Genomic DNA, 21,965 nt, shown 5'->3' on the forward strand with positions numbered 1-21,965 from the left:
CCAGTGTACTCCTTTCTTCTTCTGATGAGAGGTTTGAAGTCCTCCAGGATACCTAACATGCCATTTAGCGGTTTACTTTATCATATGTCCAACATCATCACAATATAGACCCAAACCCACCCTTCACAAATGCTCTGTCTCACACTCTGCCTAAGGGCCGATCTCTGATAACACTTTCATAGGTTCTCCTTGAGACCATTAATCACTGAATTCTCATATCGACCAGACAAATTACCTGCAGAAAAGTTAGAATAACTTTCTGAGGCCTTTTCTCTTTTCCTTCATCTCTCTTGTAATCTGTGTCAAATCAATAGCGCTAACTCCATAAGTTCAGAAAAGAAGCAGGACACAGTGATCAAATCAGTTCATCCTTGATTACGTCAGGCTTCACTAAAATAATGTTTTCTGAGCGTTTTAACCAAATTAGTTTCAGCTTCCACTTGACAGAAAATAGTTTTAAAGTCAATACATCCAATCAACCTTGCTGAAAATCACACAGACTTTCAATTACATTCTCCAAAACAGGATGTTGAAATATCTTCTTTAAAGCAGATAGGAAGACATCATAAGCCTATAAGTAAACAGTTGTTGCTTATTAAAGGAGTTACCCAAGCCTATTCTCATCCTGGAAAGGGACATATTCAGGCAATCTATCACAGCCTGAGCTTGATTAAACTATGCAAAGTCAAAAGCAAAATGCAAACATTATCTTAGTTTTACTGGATCACAAGATAAATGAAGGGCAAGAAAACACTAGGACGTCTGTAGACTGTGACACCAAGCATAACATTCTCAAGGCACAATTGCTGTAACTCTAGTGATCAGACGTGGGAAGGATCCATGTAGTTACTGAGCCTAAGGAGTCGATGGTACCCCAATCTGTCAAGGACTGGATGCAGAGATGGAGAAAAAAGGACTCATTTCAGTAGCTACTGAATAAAATAGATGAAATGTGCCAACTATTCCCTTGAGACGGTTTTATTTAGGAGTTAAAAATAAATTACAAAAGGTAAATAAACTCCTCAAAGCTCAATACAACACCTTAGTAAAACAATTTAACCTGCTAGAAGCGTAAGTTAGTGACAAAAATAGTAGAACATGGTGAATATTGTGACAAACATTTAGGGAGCAAAATGAGTTGTGTCATATCTTCCTCTCATAATGCTTCAAACAAGCCCTGACATCACATGAAAACACTCTATATTTGTTGTATTTTCCATCACTCTTCCTTAAATTAATCTTTCCTTCCTTGTCCTACTATAATATCATATTCTATCATCTTGCTTAATTATATTGTGCACTCTGTCATATGAAATTTCACATAAATTTGCTTGGAAAACATTTTGACCTAGTGACCTGTAGAGTAAAAACATAATTTATGTCATGTCTACAAGTGATATTTACCTGAATGTCGATTGTAATCAAAGCAATGCTTTTCAGCTGTTTCAATGGATCAGGCTCAATATCGTTGTTGAGATCTGTTGCTTGGATGCTTGCAGTGTACCGTTCTTGAGTCTCTCTGTCTAACGCATTTAATACCACAATGTTACCTACAATAATCAAGAATGGGTGGTATGAGTATTTAACAATTAAATGACCACAAAAGCAATCTTGTGTGTTATTCCAGTAATCTCATCTCAAGATTTGTGTCCTCTTATATGAAAATGCATCAAAATGGTCAGAACCTTAAAATGATTGATGAAATATATTTGCTGCTGAGAAATCATCGACCTGCTCTAGAGGCTAGTAAGGAACAGATCTCCTTTGCAGCAGGCTAATAGGGCACATTAAAATGTAAACAAGTATTTTCAACGCTTTCTGAAGGAGATCACTGACTTATTGGCAATCCTCTTTTGCACTGTCACTTGTCTCTTTGCCATGCATTATGATGAACACATGCTCATGTGTAATGAAACATACACATGCATGTGAGCACGTCAGTAATTTTGTAAAGCATTCTAATATTGCTGCTGTATGCACAAATGCATGTAGATTCTCCATGACGCATGCGGGCATATATACTGTGGCATGCTGGTGTCCATTTTATAAATTTCGAAACCAACAATCCAACCGAGTAATCTATTATTATTATGAAAAAATATGAAGAAAGCAGTTATACTAAAGCTCAATGATTATATTGACCACCACAATCACTTTAAGCCCTGCCTTGTTGGTGCTGCTCTCTGTGGTTTTGGGTTTGATTGGCCAGGGTACTATGTTCATTTCTGACAGCATAGCTTGTTTTTGGGGTGAGAGTTCTTACCTGACATTCACTCCTGTCAGCATCATGCAGTTTGCACAAAGAAGCAATATTATCACAGATCATCATTAAGTTGGGTCTCTAGCCACTTGGGATCTGATGGCTGTATTTGAGGCTTCCGTTTATTAGTATGTTGACTTCAGACAATTGTATCTACTAAACTTCGCAGAACCTGATCGCCACCACCAGATGCCTTTAAACTTAAGGCTGGTGAATGGATGTAGTCTGTGAATTGAAATCATCACTATTAACCTGTTTCTTTTAACATTTCTCAAATCATTTATGTCTTTTGGTTTGGATGGAATAGCTTTATTGGGTTTGAATGGACAGTAGTTTCTGCTTTGGCCCTGTTCTATGCAATGTAGAGAATGAAGAATGCCATTGTCTCCAGAAGCATGTCATTGCCTCTAGAAGAGTTCTTTAATATTGCAAAAACTCAAATGTAAGCAGTAGAAGATTAGAGAGGATCACACTAATGCATGGATCCTTATATTACCTATCTCTTGAATTTCAAATGTGGGGTGCGTGGTCAACAATTTACAGTATGCAACCCAGAAACTTTGGTACTATTTTAATAAGTGGAGAACAAGGTTGTGCTACCTCAGTAAGACTCCTCTCCATTATGATATCCTCAACCTTTGACAGGCCAACACCCATCAGGACATTTTTTTTCAGTACACCACCTGCATTTGGCACTCTTGTTCTCCATAGTCTTTCTTTTTGGATTTATGTCCTGTGTTCTCTTTTATAATAATTATAGTTTCTTAATTGATTTAAATCTGTTGTTTGACCCAACCATTTCTAAATTTCAAAACTTCGGGTTAAACATTTTCCATTTACTAAATATGAGTCAATTCTACCACATGATAAATTGTTATAACATGCCTAAGGGCCTAATACGGTGTCAGGCAGAAAGCCTCCGACCGACAAATGGACTCTCCCAGACCATGTCAGAGCCTATCCGCCCGACTCAGTCGCAAACAATTCCGACCGACTTTGCGGTCGGAAGGGAAACCGTTTGGTCATTTCAAATCGATTCCTACCGGTAGCCGGAGAATTTGTTCACCTCTACGGATTGCGTTTCCAACAGATTGATTGCGATGTCGGATTCAGACAGCCTTTCTGACTCGTTCTGTCCGACATGAAAAGGCTGTTGGAAACTGACTTTGACTTTATCCTGTGTCCTCTGGTTTGGGGTTGAGGGGGTTACCAAGGGACCCCCCTGTAAAACCATGCCCTCTGTGGCAGGCACCATGGGGTGCCCACGACAGGGTGCAAGGTTTTCCACAGACACACATTTTCCTTATATGAGCCTGCGTTATTGGTCAGAACACAGGGTCCCACTGATGTCAATGCGAGTCCTTCCGAACGGTGTTTGGAAGCATCATATTCGGTCGTGCGGAACCGCTGAACACGAGTCGGTCAGAACCGAATCCAACAAGGAGTCGGGTGTAAAGTTTCCACCCGACATCATAATGAGGCCCTAAGTCATTAGACAGTTTTTCATAAAAGTGCATCAGTCTCAATGTTCAGTGGATAGAGTCAGTCATGGACTGTTCAACTGGATGTTCCTACAACAGTGAAGAGTAATTTTTGTCAGCTTCTGAAATATGTTTCATCCCTGTGGAAACAAACCTGAATATTGCTCATAAAGGTTCTCTAAAGAAATACCCAGATTATAATGAGATCTCTAACCTTAAAGCAAAAACAATGGAAAGAATTGCATTTATGATTTTACTTGAAGTAGGCTAAGTTTCAACACTTAAGTGTAGCAAAAATTCTTGGTCACATATGAGCAATCTATGTGCATGTGGTTGTGGATGTGCTTATTTCCACAATTCCACACTTCTAATGCTGATAAGGTTTCCAATGAAAGAAATGATACCTACTAGAGTTCGCATAAATCAGTATTTATGTTAAGAAGCAAATATGTTTTACATCGTTCTTCATATTCTTGGTTTTGCACTGATAACTGTTGTCTAGTTGTTTTTTCAGAGTACAGACTCATCAAAGATACATTTCTTCAAGAATTGAATAACAAATCCCATTTTGAACTATGAAAAAACATTATAGCATAAATATTGATTACAAATGAGAATGAATGAGTCTAGGGCAGGGTGCTTTGTAAGTAAATGGTTGGACATGTACTTTAAAGTTTTACATGTCCTGGTAGTGGAAAACCCCTAAATTCGTTTTTTAATACTGTAGGCCTATCTCTCTCATAAGATAACAATGGGTTGCCTTATTATATTTAATAAATGCTAGCTTTTGATTGGAAGCAAGTAGAACTTTCATGTTTACAGATCAAATAATGAACAATCCTCCTTAATGCTAAAGTTGGATATTATGAGAACCCACAATTCTAAGCACTTCACTCTAGCTGTGGCCCCCACCAATGTCAGTAGATGGGCAGGCTGGGTCCGTCAGTGGCACTCTAGGTTCTGACATAAGGTTCTCACACACATACAACCCAATAGGCATAGGTTTCAGAATGCTAGAAGGCCTGAATCATTGGTTGAACACATGTCTAGATGTGTTTAGGACTTGCACTGACTATTTATAAGCACCCAACTACATATCCCAACATGCCCCCAGTTAGCACAGGAAGTGAGGCATGAGCATGTGACCAGCAGCCATCTTGGATGAGGAAGGTTTATATAGCCACTCCCAACAATCGAGTTCCTGCTCGGCATTCCTGCCTTTGGAGAAGATGATCAACCTGCAACCAGCTCCTGATTCTGGTTGGGCCGCTAGCCCAAATCTACTTCAAAATCCCCCATCTGTAGCAAAGCCAACCCGGGACTTCCTCAGCCGAGGCCTCAAACTTAGCCTTATTACTCTCACCCTCAAGCTTAGTGCACCATGACACTAATAAGTGTGTGCGCGCATGCTAAGCAGCGCACTTTCAGACCGCATATTAAGTACGACGTGCTGCAAACGCTTCCCACTGTTCAGATTGAGCTTGTAGTGACATTATCTTCGACCAAAAAACTGTAAGGCATTACTTTTTGGGACAACTCTGACTCGCATAGTATGGGCGCTTTGACCTAAATTGCGTATGACTAAGAATGCACATTGTGTACCAAGCACGTGTGTGACTGAAGGTTGTGATTACATAAGGCATGACTGATGGAAGGTTGTCAATACAAAAGGCATAATTTATTGAAAGTCATGGGAGAGTTTGTGCATGACTGACAGAAGATTGCACATGACTGACTAAACGCCATGTCATTGAAGTAGCGCAAACTGAACCTCCAGTGGAACCGCCAAGTAACTTGAACTACTAAGGTTCCATTACCATGCATAGCTAAGGGTTCAGAAGGAGTGCTAATTTGAAATCCTTCATAGCTGCTGCGATTACACCTTTAGAAAGTTTATAACTAGCAAAGCCATTTACTGTAGGAAAATTGGATCAAAAACTGCTTGCACCACAATAAAGGAAATACATTTACATTGGGAATTCATCCATGTGAGATATTGGGTTGTTGGTTGATTAGGGTGTGAGCTCTGGTCAAGGAACAGCCAAAGTCCCTTGCAGGGTGAACCACAGAAAGTCACTAATTTGACCTGTGCTTATCCATAGGTAGCTTGGCTCAAAAAGCAGTCAGGCTTAAGCCAGAGGCAAAGTGTAAACTATTTATGCAGCACACAAACCGAAATAAAGTAAAAACACAATACAACAAAAAACCTAAGCCAATTTAGAAAAATAGTGTGTGTTTAATAAATTACATTATTTGATACCAAATTGACAAATATCCAATCAGTAGAACCAGAATGAATTAACAAAGTTTTTCGTAAAAACTAGGGCCTAAAAGATCAAAGCACCAACTACAGACATCTAGTCAAGCAAGACTGGGTCTAACTTGAAAAATATGGCGGACCACGATGGATCATGGTTCCTGTACCAGAAATGGATTGGGCCAGGTCAGTTTACCTTCGGACTTGGAAAGAAACATTTCTGAGAAAAAGCCTGATGTCAAAGCCGCAGTGAGACTTCTACGTTCAGACTTAGGGCCTAATTACGAGTATGGTGGTCCACAGGATCCTCATACTCATGGTGACAGTCCGACCACTGCCGCACTGCGGGTCTGCCTGCAGTGTTCAGGGTGTGGCAGTCAGACTGCCACAAGACCGCTGGCTCCACTGGGAACCAGGGTCCCGTTGGGCCAGCGGTCTGCAACTGGCATGAATATGCTGCCGGTGCCACTGCAGGCTTTGGCAAGCATATTACGAGTTGCCTTTCCATAGCAGTGAACCAGCCATGAAAATGGTGACAGAGAGGCAACGGCCCCCTGCTGGGCCTGGGCCTGGGGGTACATTTGTGGGGTAAATGTTGTGCCCCACTGTAATTGCACTCCCGTGCCTGCATGGTCATGGCTGTGGGCTGCATGTTAGGCTCTCCTTTGAGCCTAACAGCCTTCTGCCATGAGAACACCGCAGCACTGCCCGCCTGGCCTGGATTCAACTCTGAATCCAGCGGGTGGGTTTACCATGGCTTTGGTGCTCCCCCTGCGAACAGAGAGATGGCGGTGACGCAGGAGGTCCGCCAAAGTCAAAATGGGGCCCTAAGTCTCTGAAAGGAAGTCGAAAAGTTGGATACCCCTTTGGCAAAGGAACGCTGAAACGTATTTACTACTGCGGAGAAAAATGAAGCGGGAAGTCGCAAAATCAATCTAACACAAAATACACCTCAGGTGGATAGGCGAGTACGTTAGTCCCAGTCTTCTCCTGGTTCTCAGAGCAGTTTTTTAACAAACATGTTCTATGTCCCCACTTTTGGTTTTTGGCTAGCCAAGGGTCCAGGACTTGTGGGGACCCAATTGGAGGGTCGGAACTCACTCAGGCTGGGTTCAGGTGTGGGTTCAAGATGAGGGGAGCCTTTTCTGTCCCTGAGGCCCAGATCAGGAAACCGGCAAACTATTACTTTTGAGGCACTCTGGGGGTCCTGGGTTCTGGTTGAGGGTCCAATCCTTCTCTGGGCAAGAGGGCAGCAGGGCAGAAAGGCAGCAGTTCAGGAATCTAGCAGCAGATGAATAGTCCAGAAGAGTGGCAGGGCTTTCACAAGCACAGCAGCCCACATGTTCAGAAGTGTACTGAAGATTTTGTATCTGAGGGCCCTATTTGTATGCCCTCTTGCCCTCCTGGAAGGTGGGATAAGCTTTTAAACTGTGACTTTTAAATGTATGGAATTTCCTGGCTCCCTTGCACTGGCTTCAAGCTGGCTACAGTGACAATGAGTAGGTGTTAGGTTTTTTGTGTGAGGACAGAGCACTCCCTATTTCAGATGCAAGTGGCAAGTTGCAAGTGGGGCATCCCTAATCCTTCTACTGTGTGACAGTCTGGGAGAAATTCACAAAGTCTAACTGTCAGTTACACCCAATCATATGACCGAAAGCACTCTACAGGCAGGAAGAGATAAGGTCAGGAAAATGACAACTTTCTAAAAGTGTCATTTTCAAAATTGTCATCAAAAACCCGACTTTATCATCAAATAGGGTTTTTCATTACAGTTCCAAAGACACAAACCATGTGATAGCTACCTGATTCCAATTGGAAATTACAGCTAGTTAAATGTAATAAGGAGTCCCCAATGTTATTCTATAAGAAGGGTTGGCCTGACAGTAGTGAAAAACAGATTTAGGATGTTTTTTACTACCAGGACATGTAAAAACTTGAAAGTAAATGGCCAACATTTTAATTATACAGCACCCTGTCCTATGGGCTACCTAGGGTCTACCTTGCGGTTGACGTTTAGGTAATAAAAGGGGATTTTAAAGCCTGGCAAGGGGGTTTTAATGTCAAGTAATCATGCCAGTTTAAAACTGCATTCAGGCTGTAGTGGCAGGATCGGGAACATTATTTAAGGTGCTACTTGAGTGGGTGGAACAAAAAGTGCTGCAGGTTCACTGGTAGCATTCAATTTACAGGCCCTGTGTATATTGTATACTACTCTACAAGAGACTTATAAGTAAATTAAATATGCCAATTGGGTATAAATCAATCTAACCAAGTTTTAGGGGAATAAACACAAATGCTTTAGCACTGATTGGAAGTAATAAAGAGCACAAACTCATAAGGCCAACAAGAACAAATTCAGCAAAATGTATAGGGAAAAAAGCAAAATGTTTGGGGATGACCCTGAAGAGCGTGCCAGATCTAACAGTAAGATATTAAATTCAACATCATAATTTCTTTACTTCAGTATTTATAAAAAGTATAAGGTAAATTAAAACAATGTATTTTAAATTAACAGCAGACATAAAATGTGCATCATCAAGCATTAAACAATGCCGCTAACAGTTAATAATGTATCATCAAAAATAAAAATAAACTATGAGCTAAGTTGATTATGTAAAATTGCTAGTTAAGTGGTTATAATTACTAAAATCTACTACTATGGATGGTACAACTATTGCATTATCCGTTTCTATTTGAATACGACTGTAAATGAAAGTAGAATCTACTTGTCCTATACAAACTCACAGTCAATACATTAGTTACCATCTCATTTCAAATATATATATTATTTAACATATACAAGTAATATTTTAAAGGAAGATGCCAATTGTATCTGCTGTTGTCAAATTACGGTTACGTTTTTTAACTAAGTGCAGACTTCCTAGAGTCTGGGCGAAGCTGTTGTGGAGATTGTGAGGGTCATGAAGAGGAGGTGAAAAGCTAGTAGTGCAGTTTGCTTTTTGTACAAAAGGCATCTGTATGCTTGTCATTCTACATTGCTGTAAAGTAATGATGTGTGAATCAGTCACAGTCAACATTGCTACATGAATGACCCTTTGCAATATTTCTTGTGAATTTTCTTATTTCAAGGGTTAAGCGCCTAGTAGGTTATCTGTTGGCCCTATTGTCTACCAGCAGAAGGAAATTATGGTTTTTCAGTCTAACTTAGACCCTCCAGGATTTCGCGATTTCGCGATTTGCAAAAAAATCGCGAAATCGTCAGTTTTGTAAAAATGCCGCGAATTTTACAAAACTGCCCGCGAAATTGGCAGTTTTGTAAAAATGCTGCGATTTTTACAAAACTGCCCGAGAAATTCACCTCTCAATTCCCAACTTTTAGGAATCGAGGACCTCTTGTGGCCATTTTATGGTGTCCACAATATTGACTAATCAACGAAGTAAAACATAAGGGGGAAGACAGACATTTGGATTGCACTAAACTCTACCTCTGTCTGCACAGATCACCTGAGACACACTCCGTCTTTTTCTTGGAAACGCTCACCTATTCAACAGTTTTGCTTTGCCAACACCTGGCTGGCTTATCAGGCCAAAATAGCACCATATTGTATACCGTAGAACCCTTCAGGCACAGATCCCAGGCACACTGTCTACCTTTCGCCTAACATCTTCAAACATCTTCCTTGGATGTGGAATCCCCTCACAGACCTACTCGTATGTGAACCTGTGTACTCCTCACACATATTCTTTGTCCTCTCACCATTAGCAGTGACCACCGGCACACGTTTTGATTCCACCTGTAGATCCCTGACTGTAGAGAATCATGTTGTATATCCGATTTTCCCTGAAGATATGTTTTAGTGTTTTGATCTTTAAGTTTATAATAACTATTTAGTTGTTAGCTCACCTATCTACTCACCACATCATAGCAAGCTTGGGTTTCTGTATTTCATTGTGTTGTATTTGGGCTTGTGCTCTTGTACTTGTAATTCTGATGTCTAGTTTAACTTGAACTTGAGGTTCCGGAACCAAGGGGCAGTTGAAAACAACATTTGCAATGCAATAGGTCTCGCATTTACGCGAGTTTGAGCTATTCGCATTGTAAATGACAATGTCTTTTATTTATGTTTTGGTTTTTAAAAACAAATAAAAGGCATTGTCGTTTGCAATGCTAATAGCTCTCGCAAATGTGAGGCCTATTGCATTGCAAATGCTTTTTCTTTAGAGGCATCATTTTAGCAAGAGAGAGGAGGATCCAGAGCTTGAAAGCAAGTATGAGTGGAAAGGTGCATATCCATGGGTATTGGTGTATATGGTAGGAGTTGTATGGGTATGTTTGAAGTGTGTATCTATATGTATGTGTTATTTCTGCCTGTGGGTGTGAAACTGCACGCATGTCTGTGTCTACCTACGTGTGCTATGACCATCTGTGGTTTGCTCCGAGTAGTGCATGATTGATGAGCTAATGATTACGTCTCCACCTTCAAGGGGGAACTGAAACCATCTTTCGAAACACAAGAGAGGATCTGATCACCCCTATTATTCAAGATTATGTATTTAATCTTATACAACTGGAGGTCCATGAAACTCTGGACACAATTCATCAAACAGTAGATGGTTTCACTCCTTACCTTTTTCTACCATATCTGATTACTCATGTCCGAACAGTGAGTAAGCAGGAGGTGACCTCCCTATGCAGTCTCTGTCACTTATTTGGATCAGCCACTACTATCCTGTACCCTGGAGTGCCTGATGAAGAGGTGTCCTGCCTCACGGATCCGGGAGGCAGCGGTGCCCCGACCGGGGTGCATTCATGGGGACTAGAACATCCCAGGGAGAAATACAGCTCCCGCCCAAGAGGTTAGGATATGGAGCTGAGCTTCCGTAGAGCTGCAGACACTTTAAACATACCTATTGCAAAGTGGAATACTCTGCTAAAACAGTTTCCATTGATATCAGGCTGAAAATGAATGATTATGAGTAAAATAAAGTGCTGCAAAAATGCCGCTAAATTTCCATATTTGTGCCGCTAAATTTGCATATTTGTGCCGCTAAATTTGCTAATCCATGCCGCAATATCCTGGGGGGTCATCCGAACGCCATCATAATAAGGCCCTTAGTCAGGCCTTATTATGATGGCGTTCGGATGAGCATCCAACCTCTATCGTTTCAGGCACGGGACTGTCCGATAAGTAGTTGGCAGTCCCGACAGCCAAATTACAATGCGACCATGTGGAGGTGGTTGTAAAATGCTGTTTAATATTGTTGCTTGAGCAGCGACCGCTTCACAAGCCGCAATAGTAAAAAGCATTTCTCAAACATCTAGGCACCTTGTGGTGCGTGGCACACAGTGCCTGGATGTTTTTCGGGGCACCACAGGTGACACCAGGGCCACATAGCGGAGGCCCACGGGTCCAATGTTTCTTTCTGAAAGCCTTTCCATGGCGGTCGGATGGCCATGGAAAGGCTGTCAGAAAGGGACATTGTAATCCCTATGGCAGTGCCTGCAAAGGCACCACTCTCAATGTAAGCATTACAATCCGACCGGTGCCAAGACGTGCTCCTTGAGCCTCTCGGAAGCATCAGTCAGACTGTCCGACTAATGGGCTCTGACTGCCGGTATACTAATCCGAGCGTTTGAGAGAGACAGCTGGGACCGAGAGGACGCAGACTAAACACCCGTGACTCCTTTCTGACTGAACCTCAGAGAACAGCACTCGGGTAAGTCTATGACTGCTGCCTGACGTGATTGTGTCTTTTGGTAACAGTTTTTGAGAGGAGCGCTTGTCAGACCTCTGCGTTCCTTCTCCCAATCAGTTTTTCTTCCCTGTCTGGCTGGTCTCGCTAAAGGACATTCTAAAGCTGAGGAAGCTTGTGTGTGAAATGGAATTCTGAGCCAGAGAGTGAAGTTAGGAAGTTAGGTGATTTACGTGTTTTTTTTGCTATTAATAGACGTACGTTATTATTGTGCCTCTCGTAGAGCCAAAGGAAAGACTGTGTCTGTCATCTTTCAAGGGCTCACTTTGCTTCATTGATGTTATAACTTGTTACCGTGCCTTTTTGAAAGCCAGGGATGATTGCGTCTGGCATCTTTCAGTGGCTATTTTTGTGCTATTATGAGAATACCCCTATCATAGTTGCGTAGGTAGGAGTAAGACTAGCAGTCTTTGGTGCTTCTCTGAATATTCAGAGGAGACCCCTATTTTAATACTAATAGGGAAGAGGTTGATTACACCAGACCCGCCTAGCTAACAGGCTCACGGATATCTCCTGTTTAGAGTGGATTACAAGTGGTTTCCCCGGGATGATTTATTAGATAATATATTTTCGCTAGCTTAAGCATTGTTTTTATTTTAGGGCTTACATTATGTATTTTTTTTTTTACTATTATAGAGATATATTTTGTGCAATGGAGATAGAGTTTACGCCTGTGCAGGAAGGCAAGGAGTTTGCATGATGCAAATCTCAGCTTTTGGCGGGCTCAGGAGCGGTTCCGAGTCCCAGATAAGATGTGCCACTGTACGTCTTGTGACTGGCACATGAGGATTTATGATAAACAGTTATCAGACTTCCTCGGCTTTTGCGAGGGACTGGCAGTATATATTTTTATTTCCAAAGATAATCAACATGAGTATTGTGTGATTATTGTGTGATTATTGTTTATGAACAGAACACCTTCCAATGTGGTTTTTTGTTCTCTTCCTGTGTTAAAATTAAATGTAAAGACGTTTATTTTTTGCTATTTTATTTTAAGACACCCTTCTGTACGCATTTAGACCAGCAGAGGAGAATGTGCAAATAGCGCTTTGGGTTTATATATTTTAATAGACGTGTAAATAATATGCTTCACATTTTGTATAATTGAACTGCGAATATTTTACGGTCAAATGTCTTTTTATTATGGACTTTTTTAGCATGCATTGTGCTTGTCTTTTTAAGCATCTGTGCCTAGCGCACCGACCATTCATGTATTTAGTAAGACCAATAATAACTAGGATTGTTACTGTTTTTTCATATCAAAGCTGTTGCCTTTTTGTGAATAAATAGTATTATATAGTTATCCCTTGCCCCCCCCCAGCCCCTGTCTGACCCATGTGGCGCAGCACCACATTTAATTAGCACAGGTCACTTTTAGATAACTGACCACGTAGTGCACAACAATATACCCCGAATTGTTTAACTGTTTCCTCATATTTATATTTTGAAGCATGTACTTGGTGACAGGAGGTTGTATCTGGCGTCTCCCACTTTGTGCCACAAATACGTGTTTATGGGACTGCGTCTGGCAGCTCACATTTGTTTTGAATTTTGATTACTTATTAGGTGTAAATTGCATTGTTTGAATGTTTATTTCTGCAGGGAATGTAGATTTTCCTAATATATTATGACGGAAAGTCTTAATTTTATTAAAGACACGGAGGCGAGTATTATGCTTTCTTTTCTTGCTTTTATTCCAACATCAGCAAGATAAACTAACATACCCAGAAGGCTTGGTGGAAAAACTACCAGCCAATGGAAAACGAAGAAACAAAATATTGTCCAATCATAGCTCAGCTCGTAATATAAGGTCTATCCTGACTGCGAACAGCCCTCTTTCTTGTGCGAGCAATTACAGAGAATACAAAAATAAAGGAGTAACGGATAACAAAATGCATAAAGATAGAGTCCACGTGAAGACTTCCTTTCCAAAGAGCAGTAGAGGAGACTCGGAGAGGAGTTCGGATCCAAGCATGGTAGGCGATGGAACCAAAGAAGCGATCTTGGCAGGATCCGGGGAAACCTCAGGATGACGCTGGTGGAAGCGCTGGAGTGCCTGTGGGGAGGGAGAACAATTGTTAGAAGTGTTGCGGCGGGATAATACTCGCCTCCGTGTCTTTAATAAAATTAAGACTTTCCGTCATAATATATTAGGAAAATCTACATTTTATGGCAAGACCGGAGGCTCCTATTATGCTTGTTTAAAGCATATCTACCACTAAAGAAGATGCAGTAACAACAGGTTTACAATAAAATGTACGAAACACTGTATCATTAGACCAATCTGCTGATTTTAGGATGTCCTCCAGACGGGAGCCAGCCCAAAAGGCTTTAGAAGCCATGGCTCCCCTAGTGGAATGAGCTCCAAAAACGGAGACGTCAATACCGGCCAGGGACATGACCCAACGAACCCAGCGGGCCAGAGTGGCAGAAGAAACAGGGTGAAAGGGTTTACGGAAGGAAATCAGAAGTTGGGAGCTGGAGGAAGTCCTGAGATCAGAGGTTTTACTCTCATAAACTTTTAGGCATTGACCTACACACAACTTGGGATTGGAGGGAAAATAAGGATAGAACACAGTATTTAAATTAGTCTTTGTGCGTTTGTGAATATGGAACAGCACACCAGTAGGAGTGAATTGGCGAGAAGAGACATCCATGGCCCTCACATCAGATACTCTTTTAATGGAAAGTAAACATAACAACATAGTGAGTTTGGCAGAAATCATTTTCAGAGAAAGAGCAGAGTTATCAGGCCAATTAGAAAACAACTGTAAAACCAGATTAACATCCCATAAAGTAGAATACTTAGCCAACGGAGGTTTTGAAAAACGAACTCCTCTCAGCAATCTGCAGATCAAGGGATGAGCTCCCGCAGGTTTTCCATCGATATGGGCATGATTGAGAGAAATGGCGGATCTGTACAGATTAATAGTACGATAAGATTTGCCAGAACTGGCCTCAGAAGCCAGGAAGTTAACAATAAAATTTAAAGAGGCTGAAAAGGGATCGACTGATTTTTGAAGACACCAGCTTGACCAAAGAGACCAGGCGGATTTGTAAGCCTTGGAGGTGCCTGGGGCCCATGCACGACTAATGAAGACTGAAGCTTCCTGCGAAATGACGAGATCAGAAGAGGAAGGCTGGAAATTTTCCATGCGGACAGCACCAGTGATTGGTCGACAATTAGAGGGTGAGGATTGCCCAGGGGGTCCGAGAGAAGATCGGGAAGTGGGGGAAGAAGGACGGGAAAGTCCACCGCCAACTCTAGGAGAGACGGAAACCAAATCTGGGACTGCCAGAAGGGAGTTACCACTACCAGAGACGTCATCTGGCGACGTACCTGCGAGAGGACTCTGTTGATTAACAGGAAAGGAGGAAACGCATAATTGAGGTGGAGGGACCAATCTTGAAGGAAGGCATCGATCGCCAGAGCCAGAGGGTCCGGACGCCAGCTGTAAAAGCGGGGCAACTGAGAATTCAGTCGAGAAGCAAAGAGATCTATTGAGAAAGGACCTCACAACCGAGAGAGGGAGAGAAACACGGAGGGAAGAAGCTTCCAATCGCTGGAATCCCGGAGATAGCGAGAATGCCAATCGGCGACGGCGTTGAGATCCCCTGGAAGATACTCCGCAGAGAGCGAGAGATTGTTGGATAGGCAGAATTCCCAAAGGCTCTTTGCTAGGTCTGCCAGGACCTTTGACTTGGTGCCACCGAGATGGTTTATATAGCGAACCGCAGAAACATTGTCCATGCGAAGGAGGATGGTACAACTTACTTTGTCCTTTGCCAGACTCTGAATTGCAAAGGAGCCTGCAAGCATCTCTAAACAGTTGATGTGCAATTTGGACTCCTCTTTTGACCATGTACCTCCAGTCGATATTGGTCCACAACGGGCGCCCCAACCCGACAGGCTTGCATCGGATTCTAATACAAGATCTGGGGCGGAAGCGAAAATGGTTCGACCGTTCCAAGCATCTAAATGGTTCATCCACCAATGAAGTTCTTGACGAGATTCGAGATCTAATTTTACTTGATCGGAATATGCAAGGCCTTGCCGAATATGTCTGATCTTTAGGCGTTGAAGAGCCCGATAATGAAGGGGACCCGGGAAGATTGCCTGAATGGAGGCCGAGAGAAGGCCGACAATCCTTGCTAGGGATCTGAGAGATATTAATGGACGGCGGAGCGCCTGAGAAATTTCCGCATGAATATTGGAGATCTTGGACTGAGGAAGAAGAAGGGAAGCAGATGGGGAGTCTATGCAAAACCCCAGAAACTCCATACTCTGAGCCGGAATAAGAGAGGACTTCTCCAAATTGAGGAGGAAGCCTAGATCGAGTAATAGAGAACGAGTGATGTTGAGATCGTTCAATAAGGCCTGTTTGTCCAGATTCATGATAAGGATATCGTCGAGATAAATGATGAGCCGGATCCCAAGAGATCTGAGATAAGCCACTACAGGTCGCATCACTTTTGTGAAGCACCAAGGTGCTGAAGAAAGACCGAAAGGCAGGGATCGAAAACGATAGGTGACGTCTTGCCACTGAAATTGGAGGAATTTCGTGTGGGAATCGTGAATGGGAACAGCTAGATAAGCGTCTTGGAGATCGATACGAATCATCCAATCGTGTTGACGCAAAGTGTCTCGTAAATGTAGAATTGTCTCCATTTTGAAGTGGCGATAAACCACGAACTGATTGAAATATTTGAGATTGATCACAGGTCTCATCTTTTTGTTCTTCTTTTGAACGAGAAACAGAGTACTGAGAAACCCTGAGGGATCGAAGGGGGAAGCTAGAATAGCTTTTTTGGAAAGAAGGACTTGTATTTCGGAGGACACCAGAAGGGACATTTCTGTGGAGAACACTAACGGCGGGGGAAAATTTTCTTGAAAAGGTGGAGCGTAAAACTCTATACGATAACCTTGGACAGTGTTGAGAACCCAAGGATCTGCAGTGAGGGACTGCCATCTGTGAAGGAAAAGAGATAAACGTCCCCCAACGGGGGTTGTTGCACCTACCTTGCTGGGACGAGTTGTGGCGGAAGCCACGTTGGCCCCTGCCTCTGTATCCCCGACCTCTTTGGGGGTAGAACTGGGGCTTGTAGTCCTGTTGATTCGAGTTGAAGGAGCCACGGGAGCCTTGGGAGTGGAAACCACGGCCGGTAGAGCGGCTCCTGCCTCTTCCGGCCCTGCCAAAAACCCGAGATGGGAAGACTTTCTTGATGGATTGCTGTGCTTTATCCAGGGAGGCAAAGGTGGTGACGAACCTGCTCCAGTCTCTCACCAACGAATCTCCGAACAGAAGACCATCGGCCTTGACACCAGGATCAAGAGGGGCAAGATTGGCCAATTTGGGATCCAATTTAATTAAGAGGCCCTTGCGGCGCTCATGAGTCATGGCTGCGTTGGTATTGCCCAGAAGGCAAAAGGCTCGCAGGACCCACAAAGATACTTCTTCCGGATTGAGCTCGGAGCCGTCAAGGCGAGCTGCCTCTGCCATATCAAAAATACGTGCAAGGGGACCCACTCGATCGAGCAATTTGTCTTGGCAGGAAGACCATGCTTTATCCACTCCTTTACGTGGATCTTTGCCAAATTTTGAGAAAAAAGTAATGAGAGGTTGATCTACAGCGGGAGTAGAAGTGATATGGGAAGGGAGAGAAGGCTTCGGGCACTCAGACTTCAGTTTAGCCCTAACCGTCTTGTCTAGTGGAAGACGAAGTCTTGCGGTGATATACTCCCCCACGTGTTCAATGGGAAACCATTCGGTTGAATTAGGGTGTCTAATAGAAGCAGGATCGAAGAGAGGAGTACCTTCGGGGTCAAGCACTGGATCAGATGCAAAAGCATCTAACTTCAATTTTTTAGGAGGGGAAGACGAAGGGTCCACAATTTCAAAAAGATCAGTAAGGTCAGTGGCGTCACCCATATCGTCATCTGTATCATAAATTGTTGAAATGACCAATTTCTGTGGTACCTCTGGATTATTTAGTTTGGCTTTACGTTTGCCACCTGAACTTTTTAACCCCTCCTTGGAAGGAGGCCTGGGAGGAACCACGTCCTCTGTCGTATGTGAGGAAGACTCACCAACCACTTGAGACGCCAAAGGAACCTTAGAGAGTACCATCTTATGTTTTCTGCTATCCCCCGCAGAATGGGCCATTGTTTTGGTCATTAAACTTAAAATAGAATTCTCCATAGTTTTGGAAAAACGTTTCATGGAGGTCTCAACAGCATGCTCCACAGAGGTATTAATAAAGGTATTCAAATCCTCTTTAAATGCTTCCCCGTCATTGTCATTATTTTCCTCAGAAACATACATAATGAAATACTAGAGAGAACTGGACACAAAACTGGAAAGGAAAGGGTTAAAACTGAAGGAAATGAAGTGGGCGTGTGACAAGAGGACAAACCCCCTCCCACAAGGGGCGTGTGAATAGTGGGCGTTGAACCGGAAAGTAGCGTGGTGACAACGATTCTGAGAAGCAGTCGGGTCGTGAGGAGAAACGAAGCGCTGCGCCACCGGCTTGAGGAAAAATGAAGGCCGGTAAGCGAGGCGCGCACGGAGCAGATGAAGCGTCGTTAGAAACGAGGGGGGGCTAAAAGGAATAAATAATGAGCATACGCGCGTGCGAGCGCGAAGGCAAGCAGCAATGAAACGTCGCTGCGCACAAAAGAACATTCAAACAAGGTACACCATAACCATAGCATAAGACATAACTTTCGAAGAAATGAATTAAAAGGTACTTATCTTGACTGCGAGCAGCAAGAAAAGAGGGCTGTTCGCAGTCAGGATAGACCTTATATTACGAGCTGAGCTATGATTGGACAATATTTTGTTTCTTCGTTTTCCATTGGCTGGTAGTTTTTCCACCAAGCCTTCTGGGTATGTTAGTTTATCTTGCTGCTGTTGGAATAAAAGCAAGAAAAGAAAGCATAATAGGAGCCTCCGGTCTTGCCATAAAATTGGAGGCATCTTATCGCATTGAGTTTAACAGTGTCTTTTTGTCAACTGCGTGCTTCCAATAGGGAAGCTACTTTCCTTCATCACATCACATCGCATTGTGGTTTCCTATCTTAGGCCTGACAGTAGCCAACGCCTTTCGACTTCTCTCACCATATTGTAATGGGTGTCCTCTGTTCTTCTCCTTTTTCAGCTACATGCGGTGTACTTTAATAGATATAATGTCTGTCACCTTCTCTCGATTTGCAATTTAGCGTCTCTCCCTCTCTTACCTGGCTTATAGGCCTTTCTCCCTGAAGTGATACAAATCCTGTTCAATAGGTGCTCAATTTCATTATGATTCATGGTCAAGAATCCTGTGACCTTTGAGAAAAAAATTTGTAGCGTGGGTGGCACTTCTATTTACTTAAATATTTCCCAGAAGTGACCACAATGCGTCATGTCCTATAGGTCAGAGGCACCTGATAATGTTGTCCTTTTGTGGTCAATAGTTCATCATTAAAAGAGTATAAAGATCTGCTCCTTAGTCCATTCGACGGACTACCCCGCTGCAGTAACCCCGTGGGTCACCGACGCCTGTGTGGTCTCCTTCAGCCCTCTATCTAAGCATCTTTGGCTGAAGCTCTAATTTCTTATTGTACTTTGAAATTGTCTTTTTCTCTCTCCTCTGCATTGCCCTTATTCTAAAACATTATTGCAAAGCACTAATGGTTGTCCCTCCTAACTTAACGTGTGCATTCCTAGCATTGCAGTAAAGTGTATGTTGCATTTTGAAAGTATTTCCATTGACTTAAAATATATTTGCATTACATGAGTTTGTTCTTCGCTCCAGGAATGTGTCTTTAAATGCCAAGACTTTGTGAAGACTTCCAGGCTATATATTGAATTTATTTGTAAAAAAAGGGTTTCTTTCATATAAATCAGACAGCTATTTTTCCCTATCGTTTACACGTCTATTTTGTCATACTTTTGCAGAAGCACCCCCTCAAATTAAGCTGCCTTGGTGCTGTGCCCTAGGACATTGAAACTTCACCCTTTCATTGCCTTTAAATGTACTGTGAAATTGTAAATTCTTGCATGATTAATTTTCTCATTTAAGGGTTTGCCTTCTAGATATTTGAGCGTCATAAACATCTAGTGTTGTGTTACTATTTTTGGCTGATGACAATTGTAGTTTTGAATAGTCTTTCTGGAGCTAACAAACTGATGAATATATTCTCTGCTGTGTTAATGATTTGATGAATAAAGGTGCCACTTCAACGTAAGACCCTTTGTTTTCAGAAGGGAAATACTTACCATTAATCTCTTATTTTTGGTTATGGGCCCTCCTCATCTCTTTCACTCACAATGGTACCACAGGAGATGTAATATATAGGTGTACGTCTCTTGTGCACTGCAGTGGGAAGTGAGAAGCAGGAACATCTGGGTACGTGCCAAGCACACCCACTTTAACTGAGACAGGTTCAATTAGAGACCACGCAACTGGTGCGCGGTGCATCCAGTGAATACTGTGTCTAGCTTCCAAGTAGCTGCCTTCAAGACTAATAATTATGCCAGCGCTAAGAGACCTGCCGGTATACATGCGCTATATAAATTCCCCTACAAATACAAATGTCTTTTTGAGTACGGTTTTAGATAGGCTCCCCTATTTTAACTCATTACACACTGAATTAAGTACATTCTGTTCCTTGACAGTCACACCTCATGCTTCTCATCTCACCTTTCTGGCGTGCTTGCACCCATAGTAAAGGATTCTCCCACTTGAATATTCAGTAAAGTGGTAGGAAGAGGGGGAGGAAGGCTTTTTGCATGCATTTCTCGCCACAACACACAGCACCTTTTTGCGTTTTCTGGTTGCTATTACGCCCTAGACTTGGCCCAGCGTCAAATGATAGACCAGCCACACAAAAGAAAGAGTGACATAATAAAGCGAGGTTAAGGACTGCCGTCCCTTACCGCCCAGAGCACAATGATAGAGGATGTAATACCAGGTAAAATGGAGCTGTTCCTTTTGATAATTTTAGGATCATGGCCCACAATATTAAAAAGACTAAAAATGCCATCAATATCGGTAATGTAGTTTCCTGGCAGAAAAGGAGAAACTTTCAGTTTCAAATACATATTAATATATCTCTATTTGGATGGCCAATTATAATTCACACTGAAGATTACACCAAATGCTGTAGCACTGAGCAACCAAGTACAGAATAATTTACTCCTACCTGCGTCCAAATTCAGCAGCAACTGAAGCAGGCACAAGCAGTAGCCCGAATGCTAGGGCAGATCCAGTAAGTGCTGCCACAAAGAGCACATAGTTGGGGTTAGTTAATAGGGAACATTTTGAAATTGTGTCTCACGGCCAGAAAAGTTAGTGACACTAGACTTAGGGCAATGTAAATGTCGGAGCAGATGGTGAACATTAGACAGAAGATTGGAATAAGCAAGTTAAGACTGGAGACTGTTCCCTTCCAATTTCTTGTGCACGTAAGTGCACAGAAGAGGGGAGATAAAATGATGGGGTGGAATGCATGCTAGATATACCCATAGTTTGACTTCATGGGCCCACGTCAAATGCTGCTAGGTCTCCTAAGCCTTTCATCTTTCCAAGTTGGATAAAATGAGTACCATTGAGTTAGGGGAACAATAAAGATTTGCTATTTTGCGCCACAATACCATTCTGAGTAAACGTGCGCTTTAAAAAAAAAGCCATCTTACTTTAAAATAGGCTATATTTTACGTACAATTGAAGACAACACATGTCTAGATATTACATGGTGTTGAAGGGTTATCAGATTTTTGAGGCTGCCGTTAGAAGTAGCATTCCGGGCTGACCACAGATTCTGGGTGTTGAGCCAGGCAGGAAATGGGCTTGGGTTGGCAGCGAACATAAGATTTAGTAGAAAGAAAATTTATGTTTAGAAATATATTTGTGTCTCTGGAAGTGAACAAGAGAAATAAGTTACCTAGAATCACACAATTTGGTAACGGGGGAAGCCGAGATTGAATACAGTGTTTCAGGTTTCACGTTGTTCACTTTAGTGAAGGAATATGTATGTGTTTATGTGCAGATGGGTGAGAGGAGGTAGGGAATACGTTTTCAGATATGCACAGCTGTGTGCAACCTTCAAAATATGAGACAACCAGAGATTCGTAGGAATAAGATTACCACAGGTAGCCACCACATGCCCCAGTACTAGGAATATACAAAAGAATAAATAATACGTACAGATATAAAGTAGATCTCAATGTTAAAGGATGGTATGCATGGAGTAAGCAATGCTCAGTAT

The 21,965-nt window shown here is 42.4% G+C and overlaps 1 protein-coding gene across 1 annotated transcript in view; it reads right to left on the reverse strand.

The window, feature by feature from the left end:
* LOC146855233 (cadherin-related family member 3-like) overlaps nucleotides 1-21,965 on the reverse strand; it is a 628,588-nt gene that overhangs the window by 170,098 nt on the left and 436,525 nt on the right. Inside the window, exon 17 of the mRNA XM_085651100.1 lies at nucleotides 1,405-1,550. Coding sequence (XP_085507226.1) covers nucleotides 1,405-1,550 — 146 coding nt within the window. The remainder of the gene's footprint in view (nucleotides 1-1,404; nucleotides 1,551-21,965) is intronic.

Source organism: Triturus cristatus, chromosome 4_1 (assembly GCF_964204655.1).
Source record: "Triturus cristatus chromosome 4_1, aTriCri1.1, whole genome shotgun sequence".
Lineage (NCBI taxonomy): Eukaryota > Metazoa > Chordata > Amphibia > Caudata > Salamandridae > Triturus > Triturus cristatus.